Consider the following 23,240-nt stretch of genomic DNA (forward strand, 5'->3'; position numbering starts at 1 on the left):
AGCTCGAAACAAATGTTTTCAAGCTCTTTAATCCTCTCTTTTGTGCAAAGGGAGAAAAAAATCAAGGCTAACTGCTAAAGCAGAGACAGATTCCAGCATTCAGCGCTTTGAGGACTTCTGTCAGCTGCCATTGTGGGCTAGAAATATTTTTAAATGCTTTGAAACTATCACAGTTAACCCTTTTACACAGTGTGCAGCTATGGAGCTCATGGTTAGTTAAGGCAAATTCCTTCCCCTTTCTGTAGAGCTTTTTTTTCTCCTCTTCCAGTCCTCCTGTAACGGTGAGAAAAACTCATGCAAATTGGGCATAATGTCTTGCACGAGTGCTGGGCCTTTTTGTCCCAGGTGCATCCCAGTGTGTCATCTCACTGCAGATGCATTTGGGTTTTGCTTTTTGGAGTAGCTGCATGGAGATAAGCACTAGGTTAGGGTGCAGCCCTGCATGACAGCTCTCTCCTCTCAGCCATGCTCATTTGACACAGCTACCGATTGTTTCAAAGTCCCTGCACTTAAAACTTCTGGGTAAAGAAAACACCAAGCCTGCTTTTCTTTCCGGAGATGCTGCCTTGTTCTTTCCTCCCTCAGCCTGTTCCCATATTAACAAGCATTGTTTGGATCTGGGCTCATCATAGCCCCGTGAAATCAAGTTCCTCTCCTGTTATCCCCATCCACGAGCTGCTTGGATGCTGCCTGGTGTCCGATCTTGAGGGGTCCCCACCTGGGGACATGCTGGGAGCATCACCACATGCTGCTAAACCCCAGCTCAGTGTCCTCCCATCCTGGCTGGGCAGGTTTCCTTTGATACGCCCATGCCTCCTCACCCCATTGATGGGTTTCAGCATGTTTTTTAAGGTAGTTGCCAGCCCCACGCCAAGAAGTGAAACAATCTTTGTTTTCAGCCAGGATCTCCCTAACCAGCAAATGTGAGCGTACAGGGGGAGCACAGTGATGAGCTGGAGCAGGCTTTGCTCATACAGCCTCAGACAGGCACAAAGAAAAACAAGATGTGAAATGCAGAGGGAGCTGGGGCTGCTCCGCATAGCAAAGCCCCATGTTTCAGAAACCACCCCTGTTCCTGAAAACTCCTCTTGTGCAAACCCCAGTACGAATATTCTTGAGCAACACCGAGTTCCTATGAGCAATATCTGAATATTGAAGCGACTGTTTCCTTCTTTGGAACTGAAGTGTAACAAGGTTTCCAGGATACGGGTCAAGAGACAAAAAACGTGGCAAATCTTTCTTATTAGAGTGAAAACTCAATATGGATTTTGCTTTAGAAACCCCTTTAGAAATGCTGGAAGATCTCCCAGCAGCATCCTCTGTCGTGTAGCTGCAGTGTGTCTCCTTGCAGACAGTGCCCGCACAGTGATTCGCTTCTTTCCTGCTTTTCGGGGAAGTAGCTCAGCATGATGGGGCTTGTAAGGCATGTAAGCAGTATCTCCGAAGGGGGAGGTGATAACATTTTTATTAATGTGTAAGATCTAATAATCTCCTTTGCTCTTGGACCTGGCTCAGCTTTGCAGGGGCACTGGGCTAATGACAGGCAGCTCCCAGCGCTGTGCTGCTGGCAGAGAGAGCCAGGAACAAAGGCAGAATTATCCCATTTCATGGGCAGCGTTTGGAGGACAGACTCGGTGACCTGGACAAGGTCTGTGATTTGGAACCCAGGTGCAAGGCTGAAATTTGGCTGTGGGGCACAGTCTCTGCCTTTCCTTCTCCCCTCAAAGCAAACCCTGTGGTGCATATCACGCAAATACAAACCAGGCTGCTGCACTGCTTGCTTTTCCCCATGCACATCCAGTAAATCATGCTAAAAAAAAACACACAAGGTCTGCCAGTAGCTCCTCTGGTTTGCAGCCCCTTGCAGAGCACACTCCAGCTGCTCCAGTGCTCCTCTCCTGCCCAAGTCCCTTTGTGTTACCAACTCTGCATGGTTGCTTCACCTTATAGCTGAAATAAGGAGTACTGAGTCCATCTGATACTTTATGGCATTGCTGAAAACATTCTTTTTTTTATGGTGTGCTGAAGGGCAAACAGTCCCTGACCTGCAGAGCACGTATTAAAAATGGAGTCGTTCCACCCTGGCAGCAGATTGTGCTGCAATGTTTCTGTTATCACTTAACTAATAATTAGAGCTGAGATGTCAGTAAGAGCAGGCAGCAACACGGGCATGCAGCGGTGCTTCCTATCCTATGGACAGAAGAGTTAACTCAAGTCCGAGGAGCCTTTTGCAGCTAGACTCTGCTGGTTGCATTGCCCTCTAAAAAGGTTTTGCAAGCACTGTGTGTGCCTAGCAGCTAAATCAGACACCAAGAGCTGCTCTCTGATGATTCCAAGCCATTTCCACAAAATCCCAGCTGGTCAAATAACCCACTTAAGGAAGTACCTGCAGGCTAAATGTTTCTCTGTGGTGACAGCCTCTTTGTGTGCAGCCTGCAGAGAGCGTGAGTGCTTGGAGGGGAAGCTGCACTGAGTGGTGACACTGTCGCATGCAGAAGGAGACAGAGATTAGAAGTACTGAGAAAATGTGTTTGTGTGGGGGTAACAGATGAGCTTCGTTTCCGCTTCTCATCTGTCACAGGCATAAATCCAGGAGAAAAAATGTTAACTGGTGCTGATGCAGAGTGCAGTGTGACTGCGCATGCATGGCACACGTCTCTGTTATCTTCTCTGTTACAAGATGCCCAGAGGCCCCAAACAGTTTGTTTTTTTCCAGGACTACACAGCAACTGTGATCTGGCCAGAAAGCAGAGAGAGATGATGTATGAATGCGAGAAAATGAATGAGTGCCGGTGCCTGCGACACTTTGCTGTGTCACCGCATGGCACAGCCCCTGCTCCTCTGTGTGGGAGAAGCTGAAAGCTGGGACTTAAAGGGGAAAAATGCCATTTCTCAGGGCTGAGATCTGATTTCCAAGAAGGCATACTGTGGCTCAGCAGCTCCTGCAGCGAGAGCTTGAGAGCAGCTCCTGACCTCATCCCACACACCAGTGGGGATGGACTTCAGGAGGAGCAGGGTCCAAGGGCTGATCCTAGCCCTGTGCCCCACTGCAAGGGGATGTCCAGTGCTCCCTGTGCTTCATCCTGTGCTTTGTTTTGATCTCTGCTCAGCTCAGGGATGTGCCCAGCATGTGAAGATGTGTCAGCGCTGAAGTGCTGTATAAGTGCCAGGAACATTTCTTCTCCTGTTCTCTGGCATTTTGTCATCGAGTGTCATGAGGTTTGGCGTGCTTCTGTACAGCTTCATCTCTTCTGCTCTGCACATGGACCTGCAGAGGCAGAGTAAAGACCAGAGGGAGAAGAGAGAGGGCAGCAGTAGCACCTCAGGCCCTCCGCATCCCTGACCCCATGTGCTGGCCAGCTGAATCACAGAATTATTTGAGTTGGAAGGGACCCTTAAAGGCCATCTGGTCCAACCCCTCTGCAGTGCACAGGTACACATACAGCTCTGTCAGGTGCTCAGAGCCCATTCAGCCTGATCTCGGGTGTCTCTAGGTGTTGGGCATCACCACCTCTCTGTGCAACTTGTGCCAGCGACTCACTGCCCTTATCCTGATCAGTTTTTCCTTATATCCTATGTAAATCTCCTCTCTCTTAGTTTAGAGCCATTTCCCTCTTGCCCTATCACAACAGACCCTACTAATGAGTCTGTTCCCTTCTGTCTTATATTTGAAGATGGTGCAGGAGCTGGTGGTGGCCTTCGGCTTCACTGCTGCTTTCCTAGCAGTTACCCTTCAGACAAGGATGGTGGTTGTCTGTGGGGCCAGTGGCACAGATTTCCAAAAGAAGCTGCTGCAAGCGTGCTCACTGTGACTCTTCCAACTAAACATCACCCTGGGAACGCTGTGGGAGATGTTTGCTGGGAACAGAGGAATGATGTCCTGATTTCATAAGTGATGTAGAGAAGCCTGGCTGGAGATGGCCACCTAAGGTCTTCTGTTAGTGAGCCAGACAGAGGGGGCTGGACTGAATTCCCTAACTTGCGGGGCACCTGGCTTTCCCTTCGCAGCCTGTTTACTTTCCGTGCCTTTCAGTTACATAATGGCTCTGCTTTATTTCTGCACACCCCAAGGTCGGTCAGCTACGAAGCGAGGCTGAGTTATAAACAAATCCCTGGGAAGGCTGTTTGTCCTTAAGTTCTTTTTTAGTTCTTGGGGTTGAATTGAAAATTAATCATGTTTCAGAAGTGGGGAGGACGTGCCTGCCCTGTGCTGCGGAAGAGACTGAGCTCTGACATGGGGCAATGGGAGATGGCACACGGTCCCTGCCAGGCACCTCTGCGGGGTGCCAAGGACTGCTATGTGCAGGTGATTGCCTGTACTCTGGTGAATGTGAAGGTGAGGAGAGTGAGGCAGTACAGCCCTGTTTGCTTGCAGTATGATAAGTTCTGCATTCCCCTGCTGGGCTGAGGCAGACGACACCATCCCTGCAGTGGGACATGGGCTGCAGCGATGCCTTGCCAGTGTTAGCCAAGCTTCACAGGGAGTTTAGTGGAATGGGGACTGAGAGCTGCTTCCCCTCCCGGGTGCCTCATTTGCAGCCTCACACCAAGCCTACGTGCTCACTGCAGCCCCTTTGCTGTCATTTGCTCAGTGTTTTAATAATCCATAATTAATGCAACCTGCAGCCCTGGCTTAGCAAAGCACACACAGCGCAGCCGGGGAAATTGAAGCGCGCTGAAGAGCTTTGTTGTGGCAAGGTTTTCGAGGTGATGCATGCAGGGAATATCAGTTCTTTGGACTTTGTGCTGTTGGTTTGCTTCTTCTGCTGTTATTTTCCTTGAAACCCTTATATAGGATTGACAAAGCTTTTGCTGTCGGGTGGGGAAGGGCTTTCAGACGGGCTCATCCTGCTTGTTCCTAAACAGAAGCCTGCTTTGTGCCCCAGTGCTGCAGCCAGCTCCAGCTTCATGTCGAGTGCCCAAAGACAAGCTGCATCTTTCACTTGTGTTCATCCGAAGCAAACTTGTTTCCATGGCTTCAGTGCACACAGCAGCGAGTGGCAGCTAAATAACCACTGTGTCCTTGTGCAGAGCTGCGGCTTTGGGGCGTGGTGTGTAGCAAGGAGATGCTCAATAACATTTAGGATTTTTGCATCCAAAGCCCCATGTGGTGCATTTATTGCATGTACCGGTGGGACTCCAAGCATGCCTTTGCAGAAGGAAAGTACCGTGGGAGCCATCACTAGGTTTGTGTCACCCCAAGGTGGGAGCAAGGCTCCTGCATAGCCCTATGCAGTAGGTTCTCAGATTTCCTAATAGAAGATAGCCACTGCATGGCAGAGTCTCCCCTTCACACTCCCTTTTTGCCAGGTTAGGGCTCGATTGGGTTATATTAACTGTGTTCCCAGATGAAACACGTCATTAAGAGGGAGCAGCAGCAGCTGTAAATAAGTGCAGGTAACTGGAGGAGCTTGGGCCTCACTGCGGGCTCAGTGGCCGTAGGAGGGGAGGGGCAGTGCAGGACCACAGCAGTGTCCCCAGGGCTCTGAGGAGCAGCAGCAGCCATCCATGCTGAGCAGCTGTTTCCTTCCAGTATCTCATTTTGCAGCCTTCTAACTGCTTTTATTGCTGAAATTCTCCTTGCAGTTCAGCAGACCTGGAGAAGGATACATTCCCCTCCTCTCTGCAAGCGTTTTTTTCTGCATACTGAAGGCTGCTACATCCCCTTCAACCTTCTCTTCTCTAGACTAAACAAGCCCCGCTCTTTTCAAACTTTATTCCTAGGTTGTGTTTTCTAGATGACATTTTTATACAAACTGTTACTGCTGTCCCTGTGCTCCCTGCACCCAGGCTGGAAGGTTCCTGCTGTGCTTCACTGAGGTTTTGGCTTGCAGGAGAGGGACAGGATTCTGTAATCTCTAACTTGCAGCTCTGTGGTCTTCCCCCTCTGCATGGCAGGGCTGTGCTCCCTCTGAAGCCAGCTCAGCATTCAGCCTTGCTACAGTCAATGCTTTCCTAGCGATGCGAGATCTTATAATGCATGTGCTTAATTATATCCAGGCCATCCAGATCAACAGCCAGAAACATCCCTTGGACCTAATAATCACTGATTAAACCCTGTGCTGGGACATGAGTTGTGCATGTATCTCAGGGCCCGTGTCCAAAATTGTTTTCCTGTGTGCAGACAGGAGGAAAAGGAAAAGCCTCTGTGCCTGCAAGAGGCTGGAGCCCCGTGTCCTCTGTAACTCAACCTGAGCATCACTGAGTCCTCTCCTGCATGCAGGGCTCCCACGGATGCTCTGCTCTCCCTGTGCCTTGGTAGCCTGTCCCTGTATGCTCCCAGCTATTCTCACTGTATGCAGCCCTACAGGAGCTGAGAACGCAGGTGCTGTGTCAGACATGGCAAGGCCCTTGCAAGCGATGCTGCCAATATGTATCCTGCAAAGCACTGTATCGTTCTTTCTCACTACAGAGCTTTGCTGCTTCTTTAAGAAGGAGTTGTGTGGATGTCACCATGGGTTCATTTGCTTTGGCATCAGCTATTGTCTGACACAGCCGATTGAGGCAGAGTTCAGCTGGCGGCAGCTGTGATTCACGCTTGGATCAGCACTGCCCATGCAAAAGGCTTCTGCTCACGTTGTGAGGGTGCTCACACAGAGGGGACTGGGGTTAAGTGCACAATGTGATCCCAGTGTAACCGGGACCAAAGCGGCAGCCGCTCCACTGCTATAAGCCAGACATTGCCGCAAGGCAGCAGCAGGGATAGGAAACATCGTGTGGGGCTGCTTCCAAACAGAGGAGGTGAGGGGCAGCTGCAGAAGCTGGCAGGGTTGGGCTAATCTTCCTGAGAGGCACCAACTTGGTGTGAAGTGCATCCTCTTCTTGAACAAAACACAGCTTTGCTTTTCTAAGCTCTGCCTCTCCCTGTCCCCACAGCATTCAGGAATTGCCTTCATTTAGTTGGGTTGAGAACTTTTAGAAAACCTTGCAGGATCTTAGAGTCACAGAATGGCTTGGGTTGGAAGGGGTCTTAAAAATCAGCCAGTTTCAACCCCATGCTCTAGGCTGGTAGCCCCACACCAGTTCAGGCTGCCCAGGGCCCATCCAGGCTGGTCTTGAGCACACCCAGGGATGGGGCACCCACAGCTCCTTTGGGCAGCCTGATCTTGCTGCTGAGTCCCAAAGATGAACTGAAATGGACTGTGAGCAGAGTTAGTGACAGCAGCCCTTGTTCTCACTCATTTTTGACTTGCAATGGCTAATGCCAAAGGAGCTGAGCTCTTGATGAAATGCAAGCAGCTTTTGTTAAGGGGAAAAAAAAAAAGAAAAAGTTCCTTCTTGAATTGAGGGTTGGGTTGTTGGGCTTTCTAATTCATTTACAAAGTCATAAATTCTTGGTGATTGCATAAGGGGTGTGTGTCATGCTGAAAATCCTGCTGATGGTGCACAGCGCTCCCAGTTCGGTCTGCACGGGGAGATTGTGACGGGGAGCAAAGTGCCAAAGCAAACACTCTGCATTTGATTTGGGATGAACTGTATTTCCTTTGAAACAGCTTGCAAAATATGTTGTCCTGAGCTTGTAAATGTAAGCACTCACTGCTGCCAGTAGTCAAGCCAACATGGAGGTAGTCAGAAAATGGTCAGAAAATACAGAATCACAGAATGGCTTAGGTTGGAACGGACCTTAAAGATATCCAGTTCCAAGGCCCTATTGTGGGCTGGTTGCCTCCTCCCATATCAGACTGCTTAGGGTCCAATGCAGCCTGGCCTTACACCCTTCCAAGTATAGGGCATAAAATTCCCAGAAGAAAGGCCAGGGCTATGGTGCCATGTGGCATGTTGAATTTCTTGACCTTGTGATAGTGCCAAGCAGAAACCCTATTTCTCTGTAGTGGGATTAAGGCTTCTTGGGCTGCAGGGAAGCCCCTTGTACTTGGCTAAGGCACTTGCCATCCTACCATGAGTGTCACCTGAGGACCAGACAGTGCAGCTCAGTGACAAGCCTGAATTGGTTGATGGCCCTGTTTTCGGCTGCTCCTGTCACTGCTCAGTCCTTCAAAACATGTCTTTGCTGAGCAAGAAGTGGGTGCTGGATCATGGCACCCTACTTATCTCAGTGTGCAGGAGGCCTCGGGTTACCTCTGACGCATGGGTTTGTTGCTGGCATCAGTAGTTATTCCTATCAAGCCACAGACAGCATAGACATATGGAGAAGGAAGTTGTGAAAAGCAACTAGCAGTCCTTGGAGTCCAACTCAAAACACCTTAAGTTGGTGTGATTTCCCCAGAGGAGAATCTGTCTCCTCTTAAAAAAAATAGCCTTGAAGGGCTCTTCAGGACAGCATCTCAAGAACTGAGCTGATTTTAAAATGAAAGGCCACAGTTACAGACCAAAGACAGCCTTTTCCCTGCACCCCTGGTGACAGGATGTTCTCCTGAACTCTCTTTTTTCCCTCCCTTTCCCCTTCCCTATAAAGGCCTCTCTGCAGATGGCGGAGCCAAGCGCCAGGAACACCTCTCCCGCTTCTCCATGCCCGACCTGAGCAAAGACTCAGGCATGAACATCTCAGAGAAGCTGAGCACCATGGGGACTCTCAATTCCTCCGTGCAGTTCCGCAGTGCCGAATCCGTCCGCAGTCTGCTCTCAGTGCAGCAGTACCAAGACCTGGAGCCCAACCTGCATGACTTGGCCAGCCCCATGGGCTACCGTGATCGACCGGCACATGGCCGCCTGCACCAGAGCTTTGACTACGGCAGCGGGGTGCCCGGGGGCAAGCTGACAGCACAGGACAGCACCAGGCATGCCCCCATGAGCGAGCGCACACGCCGGCGAACTCCACTGCGGGACGATGAGCGGCACTACCGCCCACACCGGCCACGGCGCTCCAGGCGCTCCCGCTCAGATAACGCCCTGCACTTGGCCAGTGAGCAGTGCTGCCGACTGAAGGAGAGGCCCTCGCTGCGAGCCAGGGAGGATTACGATCAGTTCATGCACCAGAGGAGCTGCAGAGAGAGCCTGGAGCAGGGTTCCCGCAGGGATGCCTACGGCCACTGTCCCAGGACGGTGTCAGACCTCGCCCTGCAGAACCACTTGGGTGAACGGTGGGGGCCCTACTTTGCCGAGTACGACTGGTGCTCGACGTGCTCCTCCTCCTCCGAGTCTGACAACGAGGGCTATTTCCTTGGGGAGCCGATCCCCCAACCTGCCCGCCTGCGGTACGTGACCAGCGAGGAGCTGCTGCACAAGTATGGCTCCTACAGCATGCCCAAGTCTTCCACCTTGGGCGGCAGGGGACAGTTGCACAGTCGGAAAAGACAGAAGAGCAAAAACTGTATCATATCCTAATGGCATCCTTGCAGGGGCACCTTCGGAGAATGTAGATTAACTCACAAACTTGCACTGTTCTAGATCATGTAAGCGCTTTTATTGTAAGAAAAGGACCCGAAGAGGAAGGGTTTGTAAGAAGGCTGTAGACTGGCTTCTATAAATAGTTATAATCCTGGGCACGGTGAATATATTTTGCACATCTTACCTTGGAAACACAGAAAAAAGAAGTTCACTTTAGCCTGTAATATTTACCAAGTAGTTTCTCTTCTTTCTCTCAGATGCCACCCTGTTGAGTTCGTTCTGTTACCACTCTTTGCTATCACCATCTGGTCACTGGTAGCTTTTGCTTCCCACCACATCATCGTTTTCCACAACCCATTTTGGTACGCCTTTGTCTCTCTCAGTGTGGGAGCCTAAGTTAATGTCCACGACTGTTGTAAATGAGATGTAAATGAGAGTTTGGAGAAAATATTTTTGTATTTTGTAATATCGGAGGAATTTCTATATCTTAGGAGTCACTGGGAAAATGCATGCACATCCATTGCTGTTTTCTGCCTGAGCTGAACAGAGAACTTTGGGCCCTCCCTGTTCAATTCATCATCAAATTTCTTAAGTGTATCAGTGAGAATTTGATTTTTTTTTAATTTTTTTTTTTTTCCGTTTTTTTTTATTCCTGGTAGGGAAAGAAAACATTTTTCAGACTCATTAAATCTTGAAGAGCCCAAGGCAGCACTTTGAAGCCTGCTCACACCTGTGGTTTTCAGGTACACTTATCAGTCAAATACAGGAATCCTGACAGCTGCAAAAATGACTTTTTTTTTTGTCAAATAGGAAAGAACAGAACTACCAAATGTCTGCAAAGTTGTCAATGACCAAAGCTGGAGAAGGAATTTTACACCTCTGTAGAGAATGCTAAAGTTAACTAAACGTCGAACTATTCTTTGGAGTAAATAAAAGTGTAAATGGTGCAATTGTGTGATGTCAGCATGACGTTGTTTTGAATATAGACTTGTCTTATGGTGCTCTAGTTTCCTGGGTTATGTTAACTGCTGTTCATTACCAAGTGGAAGTCTCAGCATTGCCTACTGCCTAACACTTCAGAGACCCAACTGCAAGCTGCCCCCCGCTGGCCAACGCCGTTGTGTGTCACAGCGGTAGGGCTCAGCCGTGTTGTGTTCTGGTGGACGTGAGTTGTTCTCTGTACGCTTTCAACCATCGGGGCAGCAAAATGCAGTACGGGAGGTGGATGCTCTGCGTGCTCTGCCCTTCATAGCAGCAGCCCTGGCATCCCCGTTGCCTCCCAATGGGAGCTGGGGAGGACAGAAGGTCCCCACTTCTCCCCCACTGCAGGAGCAGCACTGGTGGGGGACGTGGGGTTGCCCACCCACAGCAGCAGATGCAGAAAAATTGTGAAGATGAGTGTCTCCGTGCCACAAAATATTGCTAGGATTTTTTTTTTTCCTGTTGTTTGTAAAGGACTATGTGATAATTATTATTCCTTGAAAAAGAAAAAAAAAGATGACAAGTATATTTAAAAAAAAATACTGTTTTTTTGTTTTTTTTTTCCAGTTGGAATAAATGGAAGTATTCATCCAAAGGGAAGAGTCTTGGGTGTATGTTTCTACTCTGAAGGCGTGTTGGTTAATTGTGAAGCAATTAACAAAGGCCTTATTTTCACTTAGCCCTTACTACAGTCACAGCATAAGGGTCACCTGGGTCCCATCCCCAGCTCCATCTCTCAAAGCAGGGGGGGGAGGCTTCTGCCCCCATTGGTTTCTCTGTGCTAAACAAGCCAGGTCTTCACCTGGTGCAAATCAGCACACCCAGCTGCCATCCATTGCACTGTTCTGCATTGTGCCAGGCAAGGTTTCAACCTGTAATTTATAAATAACAGCCTTCTCCTTAGAAAGATCACAGATCCTCACTTGTTTTCCCAAACAGGCCTGGTGAGGGGGGTAGGGGCATTGCTTTCAGTGACAAGTGTGACGCTAACTACAGGTTATTATATAATTGGCTTTTAATATGTACAATTTAATTCTCTGTCACTGATTAACCGCACAATGAGTGTTGCCTATCAGCCCTAAGTACCTTGTACAGCTGAGCTGCCTGAGGACTGACGACTGTTTGTACAGCAAGCTCTGCATTGCTCAGGAAATGGGCAAGAGCTAATCCCTAGGCATAACCAACCAGCCTTCGCCTCTCTGCAAATTAACTCAAGCAGGGTAATTCTGCCTGTTGCCCAATAAGCATCCAAGACTTACTGACCATCAGAATTGCAGTGCATTTCCTTAATAAATGGATGGGCTCATTGAGCAGGGGCTTCTCAGCACCCCAAGCAGGGCTGTGTCCTTCACAACACCACGTCCAGTCCTCCTGCAGCACTGAAATCAGAGCAGACAGGCAGCAAATTAACCAGTATCTTCTTGTGCTCCCTTCCTCCGTGCCCTTTGCCAGCACAGCACAAAGGTCTCACATCATGTTCCCAAAGAAAGAAAACACCAAGTTGGTACAAATTCCAGCAGTAAAAACGTAAACCTGGTTTCCAAACCTTTTTCATTTTTCATATGGGCTCCAGCAGTCCCATGGGGGAAAAACTGGTTGTTTTTCTGGGAGGGTTATTCGGAATATGATTAACCATTTCTGACAAACCCACTGAGCCTGAGGGCTGGAGCTATGAGCCCGTAAAATCCTGCTCCCACACCATCTGGCCCCGCTGGGTTACTTACCATGGTGCACCCACTGCCTACATGCAGGTTGCCAGCACCTGGGAGCAGCCTTCACACCCACCCTGCTGCCTTCCCCTGCTCCCAGAATTTGGAATCCGTGGCTCCAGCTGCAGGTGGGGATGAGCACCAGGTGGTGGGGAGCCGGGATGATGCTGGTGGAGGGGCTTTGCCAAGAGAGCCCTTGACAGCTGTGGAATGTGAGTGATCCTGGCACCACGTCAACTTTGCTATTAAATAAGAAAAAAAAAAAAAAAAAGCATTAAAAGTTTGTTTAGGTCCATTGCTAACATTCCTTTTTTTTTTTTTTTCTCCTCAAAGGATATTTTTTGTTCTTATTTTCCTGCCCCCCAGAAAGAGCACTGAGGATTTAATGACTGCTCTCCTCAGAGGGCCTTGAGGCTCTGTGCAGCCCATTGCCACAGTCAAATGTGCCCTGTACGGGTAACACATTGGCCCCAAAACCACCAAACTTTGCAGAGAAGCATCCAGTACACCGAGCCTTATTTTTCAGGAAGCCAAAAGCCACGCAGGCTCGAAGCCTAGCAGATAAATTACAACCAGATGAGCAGAGGTTCTGCAGAGAGACGTAGCAACGGGAAGGACAAAGTCAGGAACTCTGTAGCACACAGCTCAGCCCATATTTGCAAACAGCACGCACAGCTCTGGCGAGGCGAGGTGCCACCCTGCAGCCACCTTCTGCCATCCTTAGCCAAACCCAGCCAGACAGGAGCTGTCATCCTGGCATGTTGGCACAGGGAGCTGCCACCTGAGCTGGCAAAATTTGCTCCTTCAGGATGAGAAAAAGAAGCAAGCTCCCCAGCAAGCTCCCAGCATTTACATACAATCATGCTATTTATGAAATCTAGGCTGCCCTCGTTCCCCTGCAGATTATTAGACTGCCATCCTCTGTGGCCAGGGGAAGCTCATTAGCTAAGAGCAATTTCAGACTACTTGGTTGGAAAGCTCAAGTGGCCTGTCTGTTTGTGTGCGTGTGTGTCCCATTTTCTCACACCTCCTGACATGACAGTGAAGAGCAGCACATTTTCAACCCAGATCCTTCCAACTATTTAGGAATTCAAGTCCCATTTGAGTACAAGGGGAGTTGGTGGCCAGGGATGCCGAGGGCCACAAACACGTCACAAGAGAGCTGGGGCTATTTCCAAAAGCATCTGCAAGCCATCACACTGCAGTATCAGTGCACTCACAGCCAGTACCTGATAATAACATTTTTCCTTCAAGATCCAGATGGAATATTTCAGTTCTGCACCATGGGAGCCCCATTAGCCAGGCTGGGCTTTGCAACCAAAGGGTTCTCCATATCTCCATACATGCTTTTACTTTAGAGAGCTCTACAAGCGTCTGCCCATGTGCGCCCTACAAAAGGCCTTCCCATTTTTCACTATTCTTTTTGACAATATTAAGAAGATATCTTTCCTTAGACACCACATCCATGCTTGGTCTCCACCCGGGAGCATGGGAGCTCAGAGCCACACAGTGCACCTCCACCTCGCTGCTCTGGGACCTCTTATCTGCAGCCCCACCTTTGTGCTGCTATGCTTCTGATTAATAACACGGAGAATTACTGGTGCCCCTGTGCTAAGCACGGCCGCAGCCGTTTGCTAAAGCATTCTCAGGAGAGTTTTCCCGTTGTAAAAGCAAATATTTATATCTGCTGCTCTCTTCGAGGCTCTGGATATGATCAACTCTTAAAGTGAGATTTAGCTGAAAGAACTGATTTATTAAAATGGATAAACAAAGTGCTGCGAAGCAAGTTAATTCGGTCTAAATAAAGCATTAAACTCTGAAGAGCTCACATCACATCACAGCATACGCATATACACGCATACATATACATGCACACAGCTATATACACGTCTCTATACACACACATAATTCATACAATCAAACCCACAGCCCCTGGGCTGTGAACCCACAGCAGCTTCAACCCCAGGGGACACCAAGCCATGCCCACATCAGTGTGTGCAGGGATTTATAGCAGCTCCAGCCCAGCCCAGCTGCTGCTTCTGTCCAGGCTTGGTGCCTCAGTTTCCCCATCTCCAAAGCTCCACTGTAATAATGTTTTATCTGTAAGAATCCCGAGCTCTTTTCTGTGTGCTGGTATCTAATTGGCCCTATTTGCTCATGAGTACTCTTTTATGGCTGATGCTGGAGCAGGCTCAAGAAGCTTTTATTTTCGTGCTTGGCTTAATTAGCTTTTTTGGAACAGCAAAGCAGGGCAATATCCATTCTTGCTGCTCATCACATATTCATTATTTACATTTCCAGTATCCCAAGTAACTCGGCACAGAAAACAAATAAATAAAGAGTGAGGCATATACAAAACATCTGGAGGTGCTGTAATTACTACTGATTGTTTGCAGTGCTCAAGGGCTCCATGGAGCACGTGACAGAGCCCATCTGTCTGTTAGAAAAGACAGCAATGTTTTGGCTAAATGGAGGTTTTTGCTGCGGTGTGTCCAGCAAGGAGCTCCCCATCTGTGGTACCCACATGGGTTTGGCTGTTCCTGGACTCTGAGCCAAGAGGTGAAGCAGTGACGTTTCTGGTTGGAGTCTGGAGGCAGCAGCCTTTGGAGCTCTTGGCCACCGGTAGTAAATACAGCTGGTCAAACCAGAGCTGTCAAATAATTTATGGCATGACTTTTCAAAATAGTAAATCCCACCATCCATCCTTCATCAGATGATGCGCCTGGTGAACAGTTTATGAATATTTAAGAAGTTTTACTCAATTAATAGAACCTTGTAAAAAACAGTTTAAAAATATCCAGTGAAACATTTGCATGTCATGTTTCTCAGCTTACAGGGGCAGGAAATGGGAACCAGTGAGTGATGTTACAAATCAAACATGCCCATAGGCCCAAATGTGCACGTGTTCATCTGGCACCCAACCATGAGCACCCCCTGACCCACCCCTCCTGCACCCTCACACTCGGGTGGGACATGGGTGGAGCAGAACTTCTCCATGCCAAGTTTCTGGGGACATTTGGAGTCAGGTTGATGTGGGTTTGATGGAGATGGGGATGGGAATGAGGATGGGAATGGGAATGGGAATGGGAAGGAGAGGGGAGGGGAGGGGAGGGGAGGGGAGGGGAGGGGAGGGGAGGGGAGGGGAGGGCAGGAAAGGAAAGGAAAGGAAAGGAAAGGAAAGGAAAGGAAAGGAAAGGAAAGGAAAGGAAAGGAAAGGAAAGGAAAGGAAAGGAAAGGAAAGGAAAGGAAAGGAAAGGAAAGGAAAGGAAAGGAAAGGAAAGGAAAGGAAAGGAAAGGAAAGGAAAGGAAAGGAAAGGAAAGGAAAGGAAAGGAAAGGAAAGGAAAGGAAAGGAAAGGAAAGGAAAGGAAAGGAAAGGAAGAAGTCCATTTGGTGCTGGAGACCTGTGCCCATCAGCCTGCATTATTGAGCAGCCTCCTTTCCTACAAAATCCATCTCCAACAGCTTGTATTTTGGATTTTTTAGTGCTGAGAGTCAGCAATGCCTGCTTCACCACCTGGCCCAGCCATGACGGCTGAGGGCTCTGCTCAGGGGAGCAATGCTTTGCATATATGTATGAACACAGTCACTCATGGTGAAAGATGCAGAGAGGAAGTTGATTTGGGATGCACAGAGAGCTGGAGAAAACAAGCACTGCTCCCTATGGAGGCTTTATGGCAGCCCCAGAGATCTGAAGCTTTAATGATGCTTGCTTGTTAACAGCCATGAGAGTGCCGGAGAGCCTGGCTGGGGGAAAGAAAAGTGGAATGTTCCCAGAATCACCTCCATAATTTGGAATATCAAACCAAAGGTTGTAAGGCCATCATTATTGCCGAGCATCCACTGGGCTCAGGGCATAAAATTCCTTTTATTCTTCTCAAGAGTCAGGATTTGCAAGTGCAAGAGATTTCCAGGTGCTTGTCTAGTTCCCAGTTTGTATGCAAATGATGCTGTAACATTTCGTAGGCTGAACGAGCTGATTTTAGTTAGCGTCAGTCAAAGTGTATCAGCCTTGTCAGAACAGAGATAGTTTGATTCTTTCAGGTCATAACAACCCAAAACTCTTGACAGAATATTCAGGCAGTTTGAAGACATGACGAGCAAAATGAGAACGGTTTAAAGCATTATCCTTTTCAATGAAATTATTACCTTGAGATGCGCAGCCACTGCCTGGGATCTCCCCAGCATCTCCAGCAGGTTTCTACTGCTTGCATTAAAGTGGGGACCGAGCCCCTGAATTTGCTGGGGTAAGTGAGCTGGTGTCAGGGATCAGCCTGAGAATGGTGTGCCCCAGCAGGTGCTGGGACTGGGCTGCCGTGGGAGCACCCTAGCACTGGGCTGGTTTGTCCTCAGCTCTGTCCTTTCTGCCCAGGAGCCAGAACCAGCTTTGCAGGATGAAAGAACTCTCCAGAGGATCCTGAGCTGCTAAACTGGGCAAGTCTGGGATCCAGGAGATCTTCTGGGAGAAAGCTGAAAGCCTGTTCATTAACCTCTATTGCCAGAGCAGCTGCTTACCTGTCCTAAGCCAGTTACTGCAAGTTTCCCATTTCTGCTGCATGCAACTTTTACACCTTCATATACCACTGCTCTCCGCAAAAGACAAAAGAAGCAGACATTGCTCTGCAATGAGCTCTGAAAGCAGATGGATTTTCATTGACAGTGGCAAGCACAATGCGCTCTCACACACAGAGAGTTCTGCATCACAGCCCCTATCATCTCCATGAAGCACCGTGAGGAAATAACACGTTTTAATACCAGCATGCACACACCCCTTGAGCTCTGGCTGATAAGGCAGTAATCAAGTTTCACCACCGCAGAGCGAGCTGCTTTGTTATCTCTGTCCCAGAGATAAGCCAGCCCCAGAGCTGCGGGGTACCCCTTCCCATCAGCACGTGTGCTCCTCCAGAGCAGGGATTTCTCCAATACCCACTCCATCACCCTGCAGTCAGAATATCCAAATCCACGCTGGTTCCCGATGTGTTTTCATCCAACAGCCCCGATAACCACGCTGGCTTCATTTTCATCCTGCATTATTTATTCATTGCAAATTTAGCAAATGCGGCCCATGCCATTCCAGCAGGGCAAGCAGTGAGGATGAATTTACTGCTGTAATAATGCTGTAATAGCTCGGTATAGCATAACTCCGTCCTTCTAAATTAAGCATATGGAGTGGGTAGATGGTAGAATGTACTGTTGGACATGTGGTGGTGGTGGTGACTGCAAACTTCGGTTTGAAAAAGTGGGAAAAAAAGCCCAACTGTTTGCTCCATTTTCAAGGTCAGCCATTCTGTCCTGTACACAGAGAAGGAAACGCTAACACTTCTCCAGCTGTTCCTAGACAACTGAAATCTGCTGCTTAATTCCAAGGCCATTTGGTCCCCATCTCCAACCTTCAGCTAAAAATGCACTGATTGCTGACGGGCTGAAGCAAGAAGAAAGAGCATTTCGTGTTCCTGCAGAAATACAAAGAGACACAAAAATCTGCTGCATCCCGTAACTCCAATCCCACAATTAGGTCTCCTGTCATTTTTTTTTAGATGCTCTGCCCTATTTATCCATGACTTCCTGACCCTGTTTCTATATCTGATAATAAAAAACAGTATTCTTGACCTCAGGTGACCGAAATCTACAGGAACTGCACTAACTTTTAGGAGGGGATGATTGCTGCCATGGAGCAGGACTTGGTAAGTTGGACAATGGGAGATGGGCAATGCCACGCAGTGCCACCAGCCCATCCAATGGCTGTCCCCAGACCTGGCATTGAGATGAGAGGTATTTTCTCATTGCTGGTGGCACTGCCTGCAGAATTCTGATCTTTTTGGCAAACCCAGAGCTGCGAAACACAGGTGGTGGCTGAGCCCTCAGGGAAGCTTGTGCAGGGCATGCAGAGAGGATGCAATCATCCTGCCTCCAAATGAGAGTCAAGATTAATTAACAGTGATAACCTTCCTGCCCGTGAAACGCTACCTGCTTCCAGCCAGATAGAAGTGGTGAAACTGTGTTCCTAAATGCCAAATCTAAGAATAGATGAGCCATGTGTCAGCCACGTCACCTTCTTGTCTGGTAGATGTATATTTCGTAAAGGCAGAATATCTGTTGCATGAAAGCCAGCCACCTGCCACTGAATGGCAACCTTTGCTGTGCCACAGCATGTTCTCAGTTAACTGAACACACAGAATCATACAATCATTAAGGTTGGAAAAGACCTCTAAGATCATCCTGTCCGACCCTACCACCCGTATTGTCCACTAAATCATGCCCCTAAGTACAGCATATTCCCTTTCCTTAAACACCTCCAGGGACGGTGACTCCACCATCTAATGCTAACTCCCAGCACTAAGTGCCCCAAAAGCAGCCTCTGAGGGGAGCACAACAATCCTCAGCCAGGTCAGCAAGGCCAGCAAAGAGCATCCAACATGAACATCAGGCTGTGACAACTGACACAGAGAACTCCTCCCCTACTGCTTTTGCAGACGTAGGTCTCAGGCTCAGCTCTGTCACTCTGATCCCTCTGAGCCCACCCAGCCCTTGATACATGCCCTGGTGTCCCCAACACCTCTCCAAGCAGCAGCATCCTGAACTTCTGCCTCCTCCCACCCGAGCCACATGCAGCCTGTGTCCCTGGGAGGGATGTAAGGGGCTCTGCTGTGGGTATAGCCGTGGTCGATGTGTCTCACAGCCAGCCCTGGCATCTCCATGGCAACCTCAGGGATGCTCACAGTCACTGCACGTAACCTCCGCTCTCCGAGTGCGCACACAACAAGCAGATGTCATCATGTTCTGTCTTGGTCATCTCTAAGGGGGCAGTGGAGTAATGCTCAGGGAATTAATGAGAGGCAGCAAACTGCTTTAAATACAGTAATTACTGCCATGATTCCGCTGGATTAAAATCAGCCTCTTCCTTAAGATGCACAAAATCTCTCCCATCTCTCAGGGATTGCTCTGCTGATGCCACTCACTGAAGCCCTGCATGTGCTGCTGCAGTGATGTCTGTGTCACTGCCGGCATCCATTCCTGAGCCCTTCCCTTCAGGGGAAGCTCAGCCCTTTTCTGCTGCTCAGGGTGCCTTTCTGTCTCACAGCTTACCTATGCACCCCAGATTCTCCCTCTCTCCTAGTCCAGCACTGTGCTCCAGGATGCGGGGAAGAACCAATTACGTTGTTTTTAGGGTTAACGGGTTTGTATTCATATTCCAAGCCTTGCTTTCACATCTATAACTCATTTTCCAACATCTTCAAGCAAATTTCACACTGTTGGAAAAATGTCAAGGGTTTAATCTGATATGTGTGATATTTACTGTTGCCACCAGGGAGGGAGATGATCGTATCTTCCACTTCCCATCATGTTTCTTACAGAAGCGAAAACGTATCAGGAGAATTCTCTGTCTTAAGCCCATGCACTGTATATGCAAATGAACATAAATCAAACTGAGGAGCACAGACAAGTAACCTTGCTTATAAGAGACTCAAGGAAGTTTTTTGCAGTTAATGGTTTTTAGGGTTCATAGCTCTGCCAACACGCTGTACTATGCAGGACCTGGTGCTATGGGGCTCTTCTGAGCACCTGCAAGCCCAGGGCACGAAAGCTCTGGTGCCACAGCAGGGAGGATGCTCCTTGCTTGCTATCACTCACAGAGGAGCCTCTCCCGGCTCATGTATTAAACACAGCTATAATTAATGCATGGCATTCTGCTGATAGCCAGATATCAATCGATAGTATCGACTTCGGTGAATTTCAAGCTGAGCTTATAAATGTAATTTAATTTCACCCAGATCGAAGGAAAGATAAAAAAAAAAACAAAACCAGGAAGAGGAAGAAAGGAAAAAGCATGCTGCATGAAAGCAATATTGCTAAGGAATCATTTTGGTCAGATATCCGGATCTCAGAAATGGGACTTGAAGTGTTTGTGGCAAGGAATATGCTTAATTAGATTCATGCCTGAGAAGTCCCCAGCTGTTCTGCAGACAAACAGAAATATCTGAGATTTCTTCCAGCTCTGCGGAGTCGCAGAGATTGGCTCCTCTCCCCGCTGCCCCAGTCTGAGAGATTTGCAGATGTGATTACTCTCTGGTGCTCTGTTGCAGACAATACAAGATGCCACGCAACCTCTGAGCACAGAGCAAATATCTCAGCGTTTTGCTCCATGATTACTTCCACTGTGTTCACTGCAGCAGCTGAAAAAGCTTTCGCTATTTTCTCAGGCAAAAGGCTTTCTGGAAGTTGGACATAACACACAGTCATTATGAAATGAAAATACCTCGTGTTCAGGACAGAAAAAAAAAGAAGAGAGCTTTGTGAGCATATTAAAAACAAGAGCGCTCACCATGTGGATCGTTGTGCCAAGGCAAAAATCCCTCTTCTCAGGAGTGTCAGTGCCTTTGTGTACCCAGTGCCCGCTGTGTTCTCGTGGTCACCCAACTTAGAGGTAGACGCTGGCTGCCCTGTAATGATGGTGGGGGACTGCAGAGCAGCCGCACTTCAACTCCATCAACCCCCAAAGGGTGAACCCACTGATGATAAAGTGCTCTCAGCTCCTGGATCTCAGGGCAAACCCATGTGCTGCAGGGGATTATCATGCACAGACCGCACAGCTGGGGTGAAGCCAAAACAAGAAGCAGGTGCCAAACCACTGCCAGTCATAAACCCCCCATGCTCAGTGGGGAAACAAGCCCAGACCCTCCAACTGCCCACATCCCCGGGTCACCAAGTCCAACCACAGGCAGAATGTTGCTGTCTGAGAGCCCCAGCTGTGATTCTCAGGCTCATTCCATTACTTGCTCCCTGCTGCTACCTCAGCCCAGGTTTTGAGGTCCCACCTCCAGCCCTGGGCCTGGGGTGCTGAGTATGGGGCTGGTTGTCCACAGTCCACTTTCCTTCTCCTTTCTGCCTTTCCTTCTCATTCCTCCCCTTCCTTCTCATTCCTCCCCTTCCTTCTCATTTCTCCATTTCTCCTGCCACCCCTTGGGCTGCTCCAGAGCTCACCTCACTGCACAGGCTGGGAGGTCTATGGATGCTCTATGAATCACGCAGCCAACTGCAGTGGACCGTGTGCTGCTCTCCCTGTCCTCCAGAACACCCATTTCCATTTACATTAAGGGAAATTAAGAATGCTTAGAAGATGATCACTTCGGCTCTTAAAGCTTTTCTTTCTGATTCGGTGTGTTTGTGCCTTAGAACAGTGTTTCAAATATTGTGGCACTCGGGATGATCTCTGTTTCAGTGACGGGCAGGTAACTGCAATTAGTTTTATCACGGTGCAAATTCAGAATCCACTCTGAATGCTTTCTTTTGAATTGAGTTAAAAGGAGCTGTTTGAGCTGACAATCATTTTGACTGCAGTGTGTGAGAAAGACTCCAATTCTAAACTTACGGGAAAGGCTCATTTTACTGCTGGGCTGAGAGTCTGCCGTCTCCGAGCTCGTTGGCATCACTAGGTGAGAGCCAGAGCCAGAGCAAATATTTCTCTGGGCTCCCACATCCATGCAGTGTGTTTTAGATTACACTGAAGTGGATTCACAAAAGGAAGCCGGGGGATGGCAGGGAGGTGAGCGTGGATGGAGGCAGCGCATGGGATAATGGAAGGAAATGGTCAAACGAAGACAAAGCAGAGGCAGGCAGAGAAATGGCAAAGGGCTTCGGGTTGAGAGCTGCTAAAGGAGAAAGTTAAAGTTATTTGTATCATTCTAAGCAGGTTAATAGAGCACACAGCACCTGCCCCCCCCCCCCCCACCCACCCATCCCCTGCTCTCATCACTCTGTTACGGTGATGGGTACGAAACACGCTACACCTGAGATAGGAAAATAAAGGGGTTTAATTGTGCATGCATGGCTGCAGACAGCTCTTCAGATGGGCAAGAGCAAGGACAGCTTTGCAAAACAGCAACCAAGGACAAGGCTGCCTGCAACTCTGAGAATTGTCATGGAAACTACAAGGAAAGTAGCACACAGCGCCAGGGAAGGTAGGAAGGAAAAAGGCACTGGAAATAGCTGCTGCAGGAAAGTCTCCTTGCTGGGCTTCTAGACATTAGAAGTCAATTGAATAAATTGTTTGGTAATTTTAGATGTTCTTTGAAAAAAAAAAAAAAGTTTTTAAAGGGGGTAAAGAAAAATAGAGTCAAAGGCTCAGCAAAATGACCAGGAGGAAAATGCTCTGGAAGGAAAAAGAGTGAATGCAAATAAGCATCCTGCAATGTGTATTACGTAGGCAGATACACATAGATTGATACAGTCACACTTGTGTGTGTTTGCTTATATACAGCATGCTATACATATATGCTATTTGTACAGTATATGTATAGTTATATGTGTAACTATATATGTGGTATGTATAATATATACAGCATATATATAACAGTATTATATATATGTGTGTGTGTGTGTATATAGGTGTCAGTCTGTGTGTGTCAGGACAAGGCAAACAGAGGTTGATTCAGAGGGTGAGTATCTGCAAAGTGCACAGGCGTTGTACCCTGCTCACATGAGTTACAGGGAGTTCTAAATCACACCACGTAAAACACAGCATCTGATATACTGCAGTACAAACTCAAACTGAAAGGAGGTGACAGCAGGAGAACTGTCTCATTTACCAGGTGAGGTGAATTGCCATCCCCCAAATGCAAAAAGCACATGGGATAAGGAAAGGTCTGGAGCAGAAGGGATGAGGAAGGGAAAGCCATGGCTGAAAGGAAGCAGGAAGAAAAATATCACAGCACTGCCATGCTGGTGCAGCTCACATCCCCACCTTTGGACTTGGTGCACTCAGGACAAGGAGCATCAGCGGCTTCTCCAGCTAATTTGATACCCAAATCAATGGGCTTTAGGTAGGTGCACTCCAGGTACAAAAGCAGTGGTCAGAGCCAAACTCCCATCAGTTCTTGAGTATCTTGCTCTGTGAATCCAGCAGTCTGCTCAGACTGCATCCATCCAACGTGGAGTTTATTTTAAAAGACAGCCTAATGTTAGACTGCTCTCATGTTTGCATCAAACACCGCATGCCTTGATTAATACATGTTTGCCTGATTTGCTATGAGATCTGAATAGAAGTTACACGACGCTTCTCAGCCCCGGCGCTTTTCTTTGCATGATGTGAAAATGACCTGTCATTACAAAGAGTGAAAACTAAAACGAGGCTGTGTGTTTGAAAAGAAGCTGTGCAAAAGACCTGCCAAAGCACATCAATATTTGTAATTACAGTGGCAGGTGCTGCTCTGTGCGCACACACCACTGAGGGCTGCTTTCCCACAGATCAGCTATTCTTTCTCCCA

At 48.4% G+C, this 23,240-nt stretch overlaps 1 protein-coding gene across 3 annotated transcripts in view; it reads left to right on the top strand.

Moving 5' to 3' along the window:
- Positions 1–10,867, top strand: part of PRICKLE2 (prickle planar cell polarity protein 2) — an 89,341-nt gene extending 78,474 nt beyond the window's left edge. For 2 of the 3 annotated variants that reach the window (XM_072347215.1, XM_072347217.1), the window contains one exon: positions 8,417–10,861. In XM_072347215.1, coding sequence (XP_072203316.1) covers positions 8,417–9,285 — 869 coding nt within the window. In that variant the 3' untranslated portion in view covers positions 9,286–10,861. Of the gene's footprint in view, positions 1–8,416 lie in introns of all 3 variants that reach the window. The other variant, XM_072347216.1, reaches the window with a different exon arrangement.
- Positions 10,868–23,240: the final 12,373 nt, after the last annotated feature.

This window comes from Excalfactoria chinensis, chromosome 12, assembly GCF_039878825.1.
Source record: "Excalfactoria chinensis isolate bCotChi1 chromosome 12, bCotChi1.hap2, whole genome shotgun sequence".
NCBI lineage: Eukaryota > Metazoa > Chordata > Aves > Galliformes > Phasianidae > Excalfactoria > Excalfactoria chinensis.